At 36.4% G+C, this 13059-nt stretch overlaps 1 protein-coding gene across 1 annotated transcript in view; it reads right to left on the bottom strand.

Moving 5' to 3' along the window:
• The window catches only part of LOC149803964 (inter-alpha-trypsin inhibitor heavy chain H3-like), a 66586-nt gene that overhangs the window by 33221 nt on the left and 20306 nt on the right, over positions 1-13059 (bottom strand). Inside the window, exons 3-7 of the mRNA XM_089953793.1 lie at positions 10514-10624; positions 9584-9831; positions 6372-6535; positions 4754-5042; positions 1658-2361 (exon numbers count right to left, since the gene is read on the bottom strand). Of these exons, the coding sequence (XP_089809919.1) occupies positions 1658-2361; positions 4754-5042; positions 6372-6535; positions 9584-9831; positions 10514-10624 (1516 nt within the window). The remainder of the gene's footprint in view (positions 1-1657; positions 2362-4753; positions 5043-6371; positions 6536-9583; positions 9832-10513; positions 10625-13059) is intronic.

Genomic DNA, 13059 nt, shown 5'->3' with positions numbered 1-13059 from the left:
ACATCGCACTGACCGTCTTTTGCGTGAGGGCATGGAAAGACTTGTCTAACTCATGAGTCTTTAATGCGAGGGCATTTAAAGACTTGTTCAGCAAACAATTCTTAGTATCAGAGCATGTAAAGACTTGTCCAGCTTGTGCATATCTGATGTGAGGGCATGAAAAGATTTGTCAAACTTATACGAATTTGATGCCAGGGCGTGAAAAGACTCGTTCACCCTGATCATCTTATATTTAAGGACATGTAAAGACCTGTTAAGTTTGAACATCTTCAGTGTGATGGGATGAAAAGACTTGTCCAACTTGAACATTTTTAATGCAAGGGCATGAAAAGAACTGTCCAACTTGAATGTTAGGACATACACATATTTTTCAAACGTGTACGTATTTCGATGCGATGAAAGGACTTTGTCCAGTTTGATCATCTTTAGTGCCACGGCATGTAAAGACTCGTCCAATTTGAACATCTTTAGTATGAGGGCTTCCAAAGACTTGTCAAACTTGTATACTTAGTAATATTAATTGTTTCTTTAAAGATTCACCGATGATTGTTTATGACTTTATATTTGTTAAAAGGTTTATAGCGGTAGTATGTTAATGATTACAGATACGAAAGATTTTTGACAAGAGTGAATCCTTTATTCCTTAGATTAATTAATCAAGTACTAATTTTGGAATATGAACGCGTTTACTACTATTCATAATATAGTTAAGCTTGATTATTTAGTTGTGTTGTCTTGGGGTAATTTCGTAAAGTCTTCATATAACGGTTCTTTTGACATTTGTTGGTTTTCATTTTGATGATATATTTATTTATTCTGCGCATGTAATGTTTCATAGCTTTGCATGTCGTTATGTTTAAAACAAATAAAAATAAACCGCCCACCTTTCTCATCGATTTTCTTAGTCCCTGACTGCATGTTAGCCAATGCTTTTCTGTTTAATCGATTTGATCTAATAAAATTAAAAATTATCCCCATTTTTCTCGTGATGTCATGTGGGCAGAAAGAGTGATTACGAACTTTTCTCGATTCCTAACACCAATGTTAAAAATACCATCTTCACTATTTCTCAACTATTACCAGCAAAATTATTGATAAATTATCGCTTGGAGATACAAGCTCTCATCTGGATTTCAAGACTTGTTCGTCGAGAAAAAGACAAATTCACCCCAAACATCCTAACGTTTCAAATTTCTAATTACTTTGCGGATGTGCAAATTCACACAATAAACAGTATGCTGACACATACATGCACAAGAAGACATTTGTAACTTAAATTGCAATTAACAGCAAATGATCTCATGGTCAACCCAACCAATCCAAAATAAACGAAACGAGAACTGTAAGAAAACTTTAGGAAAGAGAGTTCTTTCTTCACAATGACATATCCAAACAAGAAACTGGCTAAAACGTAAAACAGGTCATAGTACATGAAGTATTTATATACCGGTAATCGTAACCCACATTAGGACAGTATACATGAAAATCATGTTACTACCGTCAATTTCGACCAACTATAAACGTCTGAACGGATAGATGGACAATGGCAATGCCGTCACATGTGCACGTGGACAATGATTTGCATTCTAACCACTGCATTATATATTCATTTCACAATATTAGCTAGTACAGTAAGATAAAAACAATTAAAATCAACCTTTAAAGATAGCTGAAGAGCTCTAAACTTCATCTGTTCTTTTTGCAATGGATCCTTCTCGATAAGAGATTTCTCCAAAATCTGCTTGATTGTAAGGTATGCCCATATCTTCTCAGACATTTCTTCAATATCAGATAAAGATGCCAATCCTTCGACTTGACTGAAATCATGGGCTTTGATGCGAGATATCTTCTTAAGTGTAACAGCGCCATCTATACTGTTACCAAGAATCTCCAAGGTAACCGTGTCAGCCGATGAATCTTCTAGCTTTCCAGCGACTACCATTTCAGAACCGTTGAAATAGTTGCTGAAGATAGATTTTGTTACAGATGATGAATTCACTGCATCACTCAAATACTGGAAGGATACATTTTTCAAGAGGATAATAGCGATTTCGTCATAGAAACCGGATATCTGTAAAGCGGCATCGGAGTCCTCGTATATTTTCCTACCGATACCATTATTTTCAACTGCTACCCTCTTCACAAGGTCGTAGTCAGCAGATTGTCCAAACGCGAGACTGAAGATAGATATTCCTCCTTCGTTGGCCCCTTTGACGTTAGCAAGAATATCGTCTTTGTTTTGTACTCCTGTGGTTGCCTCCCCATCTGTCAGGAACAAGATTAGTGGAGAACGCTCCCCCTCGATTTGCGATGTCTTTAAAACCTCGATGGCTTTCAGCAGTGCGGAGTTGATATCAGTCCCTTTGAATAGAAAATTAACTAAACGTTTTGATATTATGAACCACTAGGTGTAGGAAGTGGATTCGTGTGGCTGAATAAAACAAAATTTGAATCAAACGATACTTTTTGCAGCATTATGTACCCTTATTTATTCAATATGAGCTTCTAATACAGTATATCCCTAAAAACCCATACGTACGATTAACAGGAATCTAGACGTTGATTTTTGTAAACTAAGCGGCACGTCTGGAATTGAGAACATGAGCGTTAAAAATCACAACTTCCATACAAAATAATACTCAATCTTTTTGAGTATATACATAACTCGCAATGACAGTGGACCTTCCTTTGATCCTACACCTACCTGTCAATGACAGTGGATCTTCCTTTGATCCTATACCTACCTGGCAATGACAGTGGATCTTCCTTTGATCCTATACCTACCTGTCAATCACAGTGGATCTTCCTTTGATCCTATACCTACCTGGCAATGACAGTGGATCTCCCTTTCATCGTATACCTACATGACAATGACAGTATATCTTCCTTTGATCCTATACCTATCTGTCAATCACAGTAGATATTCTTTTGATCCTATACCTACCTAACAATGACAGTGTATCTTCCTTCATTCCAATACCTACATGACAATGACAGTGGATCTTTCTCTGATTCTATATCTACCTGTCAATCACAGTAGATCTTTCTTTGATCCTATATCTACCTGACAATCGTAGTGAATATATTAATACATGCATGTACACAGTAAATAAATTAAATGACGTAATAATTACCTTATCAAATGTTGTTGTTTTTTTCCATGTGAAAAACATGCTGGTTATTGTGGTTGAAACTGACAACCGACAAAATTCAAACATAATTATCAATAAAATACTTTATATTCCTTTAAGGGAAAAGTAATTAAACAGAGAATTTATGGTAGCGACAATCAAGATTGGTATACATTTTCAGTAACATAAAGGAAAGTCGGCAATGTTGTTTCGTGAGAGCTATTACAATTTATGAAGCGACCCTCTGGCGTAATTAACAAAGACTCCTAAGAGAGACTGATATCTATCAACGTTTTACATTACCTTCCAAAGAGAGACTGATATCTATCAACGTTTCACTAGACCTTCCTCTGATAGTCTGATAGTTATCAACTTTATACATAACCTTCCTGTCAGAGTCTGATATCTATCAACTTTATACATGACCTTCCTCTGAGAGATTGATATCTATCAACTTTATACATGACCTGTATTTGGTATCAGCTAAGAAAATTATTAAATTGATCTATACTTTTCCTGTGTTTTCTTTCTTGCTTGCTTCAGCATATCATGTCTTCTCATCTGTGATGAATGTTATTGTCTTGGCTAACAACCCGACACTTCTGGATGTATGTGACACATCGTGTGACAATAATCCGACACCTCTGGATCTATGTGACACATTGTGTGAAAATAATTGGACACCTCTGGATCTATGTGACACATTGTGTGACATTATTCTGACACTTCTGGATCTATGTGACACATTGTGTGACACAGACCTAAGTATTTCATGACTTATCTGTTTTGTGTAATTCAAAGCAAACTTTCGAACCGCAGACCTTTTGCTCTTAAATCCTATACTTTCTCCAGCACCATGCGGCCATATACACTATACTACACTTATTTATCTGTAAAATTCTAGGGGAAGACATATTGTTACTGTATTTCAATCTTACTGGCCTAGGAAGCTATTAAAATGTGATTTTGAATCTATACGTATCCCAATACAAGAAAGCAATACATACAAAATGACCGGCTAACTTTATTTGCATTCTTTACTACTTGAATGCTATCATGATCTTAGCTGGCTTTGCAGGGTCGATGACTGTCCTGATTAGGTAAAATAATTGTACCATGACAAAATGTAGTTATTGCATTAATTTGGAAGCTGCACCATTATCTACATAAAATTTCACCCTCTTGTTATGCGAAATTTCCGATCTGTATACCTATTAACACTAGACTGGATACCATTAAAATAGACCGGATAACATTACAAATAGACTGGATACCATTAGAATTGACCGGATGCCATTACAAATAGATTGGATACCATTAAAATGAACAGGATACCATTACAATAACCTGGATACCATTAAAATTAGACTGGTCTTATAAGCAGCATTACACTCTCAATGAAATCCATATGTCATAAACATTTAATTAAGTTTCATTTTCGCACAGTGGAAAGGTTCGAGGTGGTTGTACAGATTTACGACATAAAAAGCGAATAGGTGAAATTTAAAACAATTGTATCTTAAACTTAAAAAAAAATACTGTTCTCAGGAATTTAGTTGACTCGCAAATTTTGTTTATAAGATTATACTAATTGTAGCTAAAATAGGCTCATATTTACTTACATCCACCAGCTGTAAGCTGTCTGACATAATCTATTGCCGACCGCCTACTGCTGGAGTTGTTATTTCGTTGCATGGTGTTCTGCCATAATTTGTTGCCACTGTTAAATTGCAAGATATTAAATCGATCTTCCTCATGAAGCTCGTTCAACATTCGTAACATGGCCTGCTGCAACTGCACAATTTTCGTACCAGACATGGAGCCGCTTGTGTCCAGCACGAACAGTGCGTCCTTCGGTAGGGGATCAATATCTTGTGGGGCGAAAAAGTGCACGAAATATCCATTGACAACCTGTCAGTAAGAATAACAATAGTTAGTTACTTTTCTTTTAAGTACACTTCTAAATTTTAATAAATGCTCATTAACTTTGGGACATTAGCTCTGAAGTTGATCATTATTTCTGTCGAAATTAGATTACTGATTGACTGAAGGATGGATTGATGAAAGGATCCGCGTACAACTGCACATCAGCACATGAAGGACTATTAACTGCCGACGGACCGTTATATAATCTTCTCCACATCTGCAACCCACTGGAAAAAGGCATAATATCTGGGGAATAGATAGATGGATAGACAGAGCAACGACAACGTTTTGCATCATTACCATTTTGGATTACATTTCCGGTTCTGGTTGTTTCGAGTACGTGCGACGTTAATTCCTCCATTCGGGTTTGTTTGTTTTCTCCAGGTTTTTCTGAATGTTCCACACCAAAGACAATTACAATTCATGACCTGAGGCGTTGATAGTAAGAATTCTGATTTATTCCAAGTAATGTTATACATGCCATGCAATACATAAAGTATTAACCACACTAATATCAACAAATGCACCAAAAAGTGATATGCATGCAATGTATCTTCTACACGGTTTGCAACAAAAAAAGTATTCTGGAATTTTGTTTCTGCGCAGGGAAAGGTACGCCCACCATAATTTTGGCAATAACATGTCGATAAGAGCTATCCATTATACAACACTATTACGAAGAAATGGGGTATATAAAGAGAGACCCGTAAACTCCTCATTCATGGAGTTTTGATAGTACAGAAGAATGCACAGCAGCTGCCTTGAAATGAGTCAGGGACATCTTTCACCAATGTATGTTATCACTAAAATACTAGATTTAAATGTTAGTCGATACAAGGCATTACATACCTTCAGAAATGCATTCCCAATGCATTACTTGACAGTCTCCCTCTGACGTAACACCGTTGTATTAGAATGCCTAAATAAAACCAATGTCTGCTGCTTCGTCGGTCAGTCATTCGGTTGGTTTTGGTTGTTGGTTGTGTTGTTGTTTAGATATTTGGTTGGTTCTTGGATGGACGGTGGGTTAGATGGTTGGTTAGTTAATCGGTTGGAAAATAAAATCATAAAAAATATTTTACTAGTTCAAAAAGTTGCAGTTTGTGAGAAAATTCTCTTTTTCTTTACTGTAAAAGTGAACGATCCGGTAAGCAAACGGTATGTTGCTCAGAAAATTTCTAGTAAGACATGACTTCCTTTTTTATGTATAGAATTTTCGCCAAATTGTAAATAGCAAACATAGAACACAAATGTAAGATAAGTTGATAGAACTTATCTTAAAACAGACGTAAACAGAACAAAATATGTACTCACTAAAAGATCACCTGCATCCAAGCCATGAGCAATGTCGTATTCCACGACAAACTGACCGGAAATTCCGTTAGCGGATTTTGCCATTTGCTGCTGCATGCTGGGAATGTACGTGATGTATACACTTTTCTCAGTCGGCCGCTGGATGATGGCGATATCGTTCGTCTCTGTGGTTGAAGTATATATATATATATATATATATATATATATATATATATATATATATATATATATATATATATATATATATATATATACTTTAACAAGAGTTTAGCAAATCTACAACGAAGTAGGAGAATTAGGAAACATTTTGCTAATTATAGATTAAAAAGTTTCTAAAAGATATCCTTTATGTAAGGGGAACATATACAGATTGACTTCGACCAACTCTACTATGTACCATTTTATGAGAACTCTGACTTTGAACAACTCTACTATGTACTGTTTTATGAGTACGTCGACTTTGAACAACTCTACAATGTACCATTTTATGAGTATGCCGACTTTGAACAACTCTACTATGTACGTTTTTATGATTACGCTGACTTTGAACAACTCTACAATGTAACATTTCATGAGTACGTCGACTTTGAACACCTCTACAATGGATCATTTTATGAGTATGCCGACTTTGAACAACTCTACTATGTACGTTTTTATGTTTAAGCTGATTTCGAATAACTCTACTATGTATCGTTTTATCAGTATGCTGACTTCGAATAATTCTGTTATTTACCACTGTGTGAGTATGGTGAATGCGCTGTTGTGTAAATACAGGAAATTTGGAATTTTCGATGTTTATGATAATTTATTTTAGTGTTGCTAAAACTTGTTTTGCATAGTGTGTGTTTTGTGTGTGTGAGCTCTCGTGTGTGTGTGTGTGTGTGTGTTCTGAGAAATGAATAAATAAGGTTCATAGTAACATTTGCGTATGTAGAATGAGCTTTAAAACCAAGGAAAGTTTTAAAAAAAAGCCATAAACAAATTGCAATCCATAAGCGCGACACTGACAGTAGGTATCGACCAACAAATCAGAACTCTAATTTGCAAATATGTCGACAACTACTGTATTATACAGGTTTATTCATTTTCTTCTCCAAAGTGTTTATTCAAATTTGAAATAAATGACCAGCTGAACATCATCTTTATGTTTCATCTGATAATTCATTGGAACTTAAATGGAAGAATCGTCTGCCACATGATTTTCCAGCAATACAAACGTTGTGCAGTCTGCTACTAGATTATCCAGCAATACAAACGTGTGGCATTCTGCCACAAGATTACCCAGCAATACAAACGTGGTGCAGTCTGCTGCTAGATTGTCCAGCAATACAAATGTATGGCAGTCTGCCACAAGATTATTGAGCAATAGAAGCATGTAGCAGTCAGTGAAAACTTTAACGGATTCGTGGTGTTTCTCTCCATCCCATAATCTCCAAGAAAATACACCGACAAAATAAGATACATGAGAATAAATAAATTTTATAATCATTTTAATATTCTTCAGACAGACAACCATCAATAATAGAGCCAAAAAATCTGGATTACAAAGCAAGTATGCCAAAGCTGACATCTCTTTACCATTATCCAAAAGAGACCATATAAATTGACAACTATAAAACCCTTACATCCACTATTGTCTTTCAAAACTATCGTTTCGAATAAAGCGTAGCTGAGGCTGCTTTTACTCAACATGAAATGTACCATTCCAGACGATCCTGTTGATGTATCGAGGTTCAGAGAGAACAAAAAAAAAAAAAAAAAAAGGAAAATGACGAATCTGCATGTAAGTGAAAGAACGATTACATTCGACTCTATTGTCAAATTGAATTATTTTATTTAAATCAATTAATACAAGATGACAATGGGAAGAAGGCAGCTCTCAATATAGTTTCATTTAGCTAATGTGGGGAAAAGGCTACATTATATGAATGCAATGTCGCTGCTGTAGGAAATTAACATGTTTGAGCGCGGAAGACACAAATGATGTTGTCAATCCGAATCAGTGAGAAAGTAGTACTCGTGCCAGCTAGGTGAAAGAGGAATGTATCAGTGAGAAAGCAGCACTCTGCCCAGCAACTGTCAAAGAGGAATGTGTCGATGAGAAAGTAGTACTCTGTCTAGAAACTGTGAAAGACGCGTGCATCAATGAGAAAGTTATACTGTGGCCATCGCTTGTAAAAGAGGAATTTATCTATGAGAAGTATTCATCTGTCTAGGAACCGTAAATGAGGAATGCATCAATGAGAAAGTAGTTCTATGTCAAGCACCTGTTGTTGTTGTTGTGAGGTTTAACGCCATTTTTTCAGCACAATATAGGCCATACATGACGACCAATATAAATGATGGAGTAGAAACCTAGAAAACCTCATGGAGAACCACCAACCGACATCACGTACCCACATTCAGCCTTGCCCAAGACTCGAATCCACGCAGACATTTCAGATGGCAGTGATTTGGAACAGTGAGGTGGCGCTCGACAATTTCGTATTTTGCATAGGGTTAGAGTTTTAAAAAAAGAAGAATTTCCTCACTGGTTGTACTGGCTCTTTAAAAAAAGACTTTGTATATGCTAGGTATAGTTCAAAGAACTTTAAATTCCCTTTTTTGGTGTATGGTTGATGTGTGTAATATGGGTTATAGAGTATAAAGCTTGGCCCTACTCCAGATGTGCACCTTTCAAAAAACTGCTGGCCATTGCACTTTCAGAAGCTGGAATTGTCCAGTTGAACAAAATTCATCTTCCCTATGTTAATAGGTGCTACCAAATTAATTCAGGCTGATTTTTCTAGTACAAGGGAGCAGTCATTTTAGTTAGCAGTGTGGTTAGATCATGTAAAATTTCCTTAAGTACAATATCCAAAGAAATGTCAGCCACATTACATCAAAGTAGCATAGAAGGTATGTCAGCAATCTCTCCACTGTATATGTTTCGGATGCAAACAACTTCACCTTACACACATCACCTTCTCAAGAGTCAAAAGTACATAATAACTAATGAGCGCAACCTGTGTGCTTTAGACCACTCGGCAACTCGGGGATCCCTCCAAATCCTGCAAAAAGGAATGTATTCAAGTTTTAAGTGGTAACTATCTTGGAGTTATATAATAACTGCTTAATACTCTTAGAAAAATAGGACAAGCTATAATAGGGATGCTTTATGTAATTTTTTGAGAAAGTCTGAGGAAAAAGAACGCATCGTAACAATAACGCACCTGTTATATCTATATCAGTAAGAAGATCGTTCCTAATCGGCGGAACTCTGAGCTTGGTTATCTCCCTTGATTCAAATATGGCGACATCTACCCGCATGTCTGCTACTGGTTGACCGGGGTTAATGTAGACTGTGTGGGTGTATGTTCCTTTGTTACGCTTTAGCAATTCTTGGTAAGTGAGACTAAAGGTCACTTTGTCTTGTGCTGCGACATTTACCTCCACTTCAAAGCTGTTTGTCTCCCTTGGCCTAAATTTGCATGTTAAAAATGAGAATCAACAGAAAACTAACTTTGAATATATTTACAGAGTGATTGATATAGAAAGATTTAATATTTTTGGATTTCATTACATCTTAGACTGTAATTTATATAAATATAAAGAGAGTGGAAAGATTATTACATTGCGTAAAATACACAACTAACGTCTTGAATTCATCCATTCAAGATTGGAAATAGTTTTAAGGCGCTTGAAGACTGTTATACATATTTAAAACTCATCTTTAAATTTGAGCACAGAATGATAACGTTCTAGTCACGGCTTCACAATGGCTGCAAGGAAACAATTTATTTCTTACCTTACTGTCGTAAATTGTTCCATTCCTTCAATAAAATACAATGTTACTTTCTGTTCCGTCGGATTGATCATCAGTTTATTGGTATTTAACTATAGCTAAATTTATTAAAACGTAAATAAATTTATTGATTCGCTGACTAATTGATCGGCCGATGGACTGATTCGTTTAACCATCAGGCAAAAGATCAATTTCATTTTTTCTTTCGTTCATTGCTCGTTAATTTTTATATTAATTCCATATTACATTTTTTATTAGTCATTCATTAATAATTCGATTTAATGGCTGAAAGAATGAGTGGTGAGCAACATTAGCGAGTGAGCGATTTTCTTACTAAACACACTTTGGAACTGCTTACTTCTGACTGACATGCCCTGCACTCTGACCCCGTTTTTTAGCCTTGTCGTATTCTTTCTTTGCCTGTTCCTTCTCTTTAATTTTTCCAATGTATATATTGCCACCGATTTCTCTGTTAAAAAGAAGAGGAACATGTTATGCCGTTTTACTGTAATTACAGATAACCTAAACGAGTATCAAACAGCTTAAAATAGACAAAAGCAAGACTCGCTTTTGAAGGTTTCTTTAATATAATACTGTAATTTCGCTCTTATCGTAAAAGTTAAAGATAAAAGATGGAAAGAAACTGTGTTGTGTATTAAATTACAACTTATTAAGGTAAAGATTAGTTCATCACGGTATTTTTTTGTCTACTTTATTTGGTAATTTAAGAAGTTTTTGCTGCATATGTGTGTGCGTGTGAGTGTGTGATTTAGATTTTTAACGTAGCTGTAACAATTTTGCAGTCATATCACTACGATGCCTGCAGTGTGGCAGTTTATAGTGATAACTAACTCTGGAGCATCATGCCGCAGACATGCAGCATGATGTCCCACCCAGTCACATTATCCTGGCACCAGGCCGACCAGTCCTAAAACTAAGTTCTTAATGCTGAGCGCCAAGCGAGGCAGCTGATAATACCATTTTAAGGAATCTTCTGAGTGAGTCGGTTGGAGTTTGAACCAGCAACCTCCCGCATCTGATGTGGATGCTCTAACTTCTTAGGCCACCTGAACGGTCTTAAAATCAAATAAAGATGCATGCAACAAAAGTATCAATAAGTAACGTGTATTTGAATCCGCTAGGATATAATAACAGTAGTGATGGTGGTGGTAGAAGCATGAGATCGGTTATTCAGATAAGCTAGTTCTAGTTGGTAGTTGTTGCAGTAGCGGTGACGAAGGCAACAGCATTACGAGAACAAGAAGAAGGAAAAGGTAAAGGAAGGGAAGGAAAATACGAGGAAAATGATGATCATGATGGCGACGAATGTGACTATGACGAAGAAGATTAAGAAATGACTAAGAACAGGGCCAGCCAGAGTGTCAACCCGACCATATAGGCCAACTAGGCGGTAGCCTAGGGCCCCATGCATCAAAAGGGCGCCAAATGATAAGGAATTGAATTGGGAGGGGGTAAGTGTGCAAAGTCATAATTCGCTTAAAGTATCAAAAACACTCGGTCCTACCCTGAATAAAAGATAACATCCAATCCCCACCTTGAACACCTCTATATCGAATCACCAGCCTAGGTTAAGCAGTTTATATTTGGAGCGGCCAATAAATTGTATTAACTCAACAAGGCTTAATAGGATGAGTTAAGTGCAATTGTTTAATTAATCTTGGTTTAATTAACGACAAAGCCCAATATAGTCAGTCTCTTTCAAGACTAGTGCTGTGCAATAGTCTGGGAACTACTTAATGTGCTGCCCATTGTTTTCACTCGGAAATCACTGCTCGCAGAAAATAAATGTAATAAAAAGGTTCGCCTGGGTCAGACATGCCACGTGACATTATAAACCTGAGAGCCTAACTCTAAACAATCCAAACAAATATGCTGAGAAGTTAGTAGACACACTAAATATTTCAAGTGTGTACTTAACGGTTCCGTTGATAATAGGATTCTCCTACTTTTAACACTTGGTCATGGATATATTTTGTTATTGCTCATCTAGGTTTACTGGCAAATATTAAACACAAAAGGATAAAATATGAGAAAGTTTCGTAGATAACTTACAGTAAGCATGGCAGTGAGTTAGCCCCTCACGGACTGTAAGAATAATTGATATTTTAAAACTGTCCACCACCTAGTACATGGCGGTGCCCAAGGGAATAGTTGACCAATCAGGCAGTGATCCACGTGACATCTATAGCCAGAACAAAGATAAGCATGACCACCAATTAAGATATCATGTATATCATCATCATCAGTGTGTGTGTGCGTGTGAAAATAAATGTTGAGTGCATTCTCAAAATTTCATGAAGAGTGGTTGGAGAAAGGTTATAACCGTTTATATTTGTATTCGATACGATGTAGCAGTCAACTAGGTTTTAATGTATGACAAGCTTTGATTTTTCTGTAAAAATGAAAAACTTCTCATCTTTCCAACGATACTATTGGTCGGTTGTCCTTAGGTTTCGGTTTACTGAAAATTATGACGGTCATCTTGCTAATTATTGTCTCTACAGTCGTATGCCAGTTGTATGTCCGAGTCCACGGAAAACAGAACATAATTACAAAATAATATCACCATTCTCATTCATTTTAGAACATACTTCGACCTTTTATTTGCTGACTTCTTTGATTTTTACCGCTTTCTGTAACTTCCGCGGACCGCCGCTTAGTCACGGCATGTAGTAGTGTAGCTCGAATCAAACCATGTTGTGTTTTGAAGACATTATTTTACATTTTTATGGATGAATTCACTGATCTTTCCATCTGCCTCGCATATCTGTGGTAGATTTGGGCAGGTTTCATGTGGATTTGGGTGGTTTTGGGTGGATTTGGGTGGTTTTGGGTGAATCGTGCTTGAACAGTAAATATTTAAAACTTTACAGCGTTCCGCAA

This window comes from Sinohyriopsis cumingii, chromosome 3 (genome assembly GCF_028554795.1).
Source record: "Sinohyriopsis cumingii isolate HCF-2022 chromosome 3, ASM2855479v2, whole genome shotgun sequence".
In the NCBI taxonomy this organism is placed as follows: Eukaryota; Metazoa; Mollusca; class Bivalvia; order Unionida; family Unionidae; genus Sinohyriopsis; species Sinohyriopsis cumingii.
The sequence above is the reverse complement of the archived record's forward strand: the minus strand, read 5'-3'. Positions and strand labels throughout refer to the sequence as shown.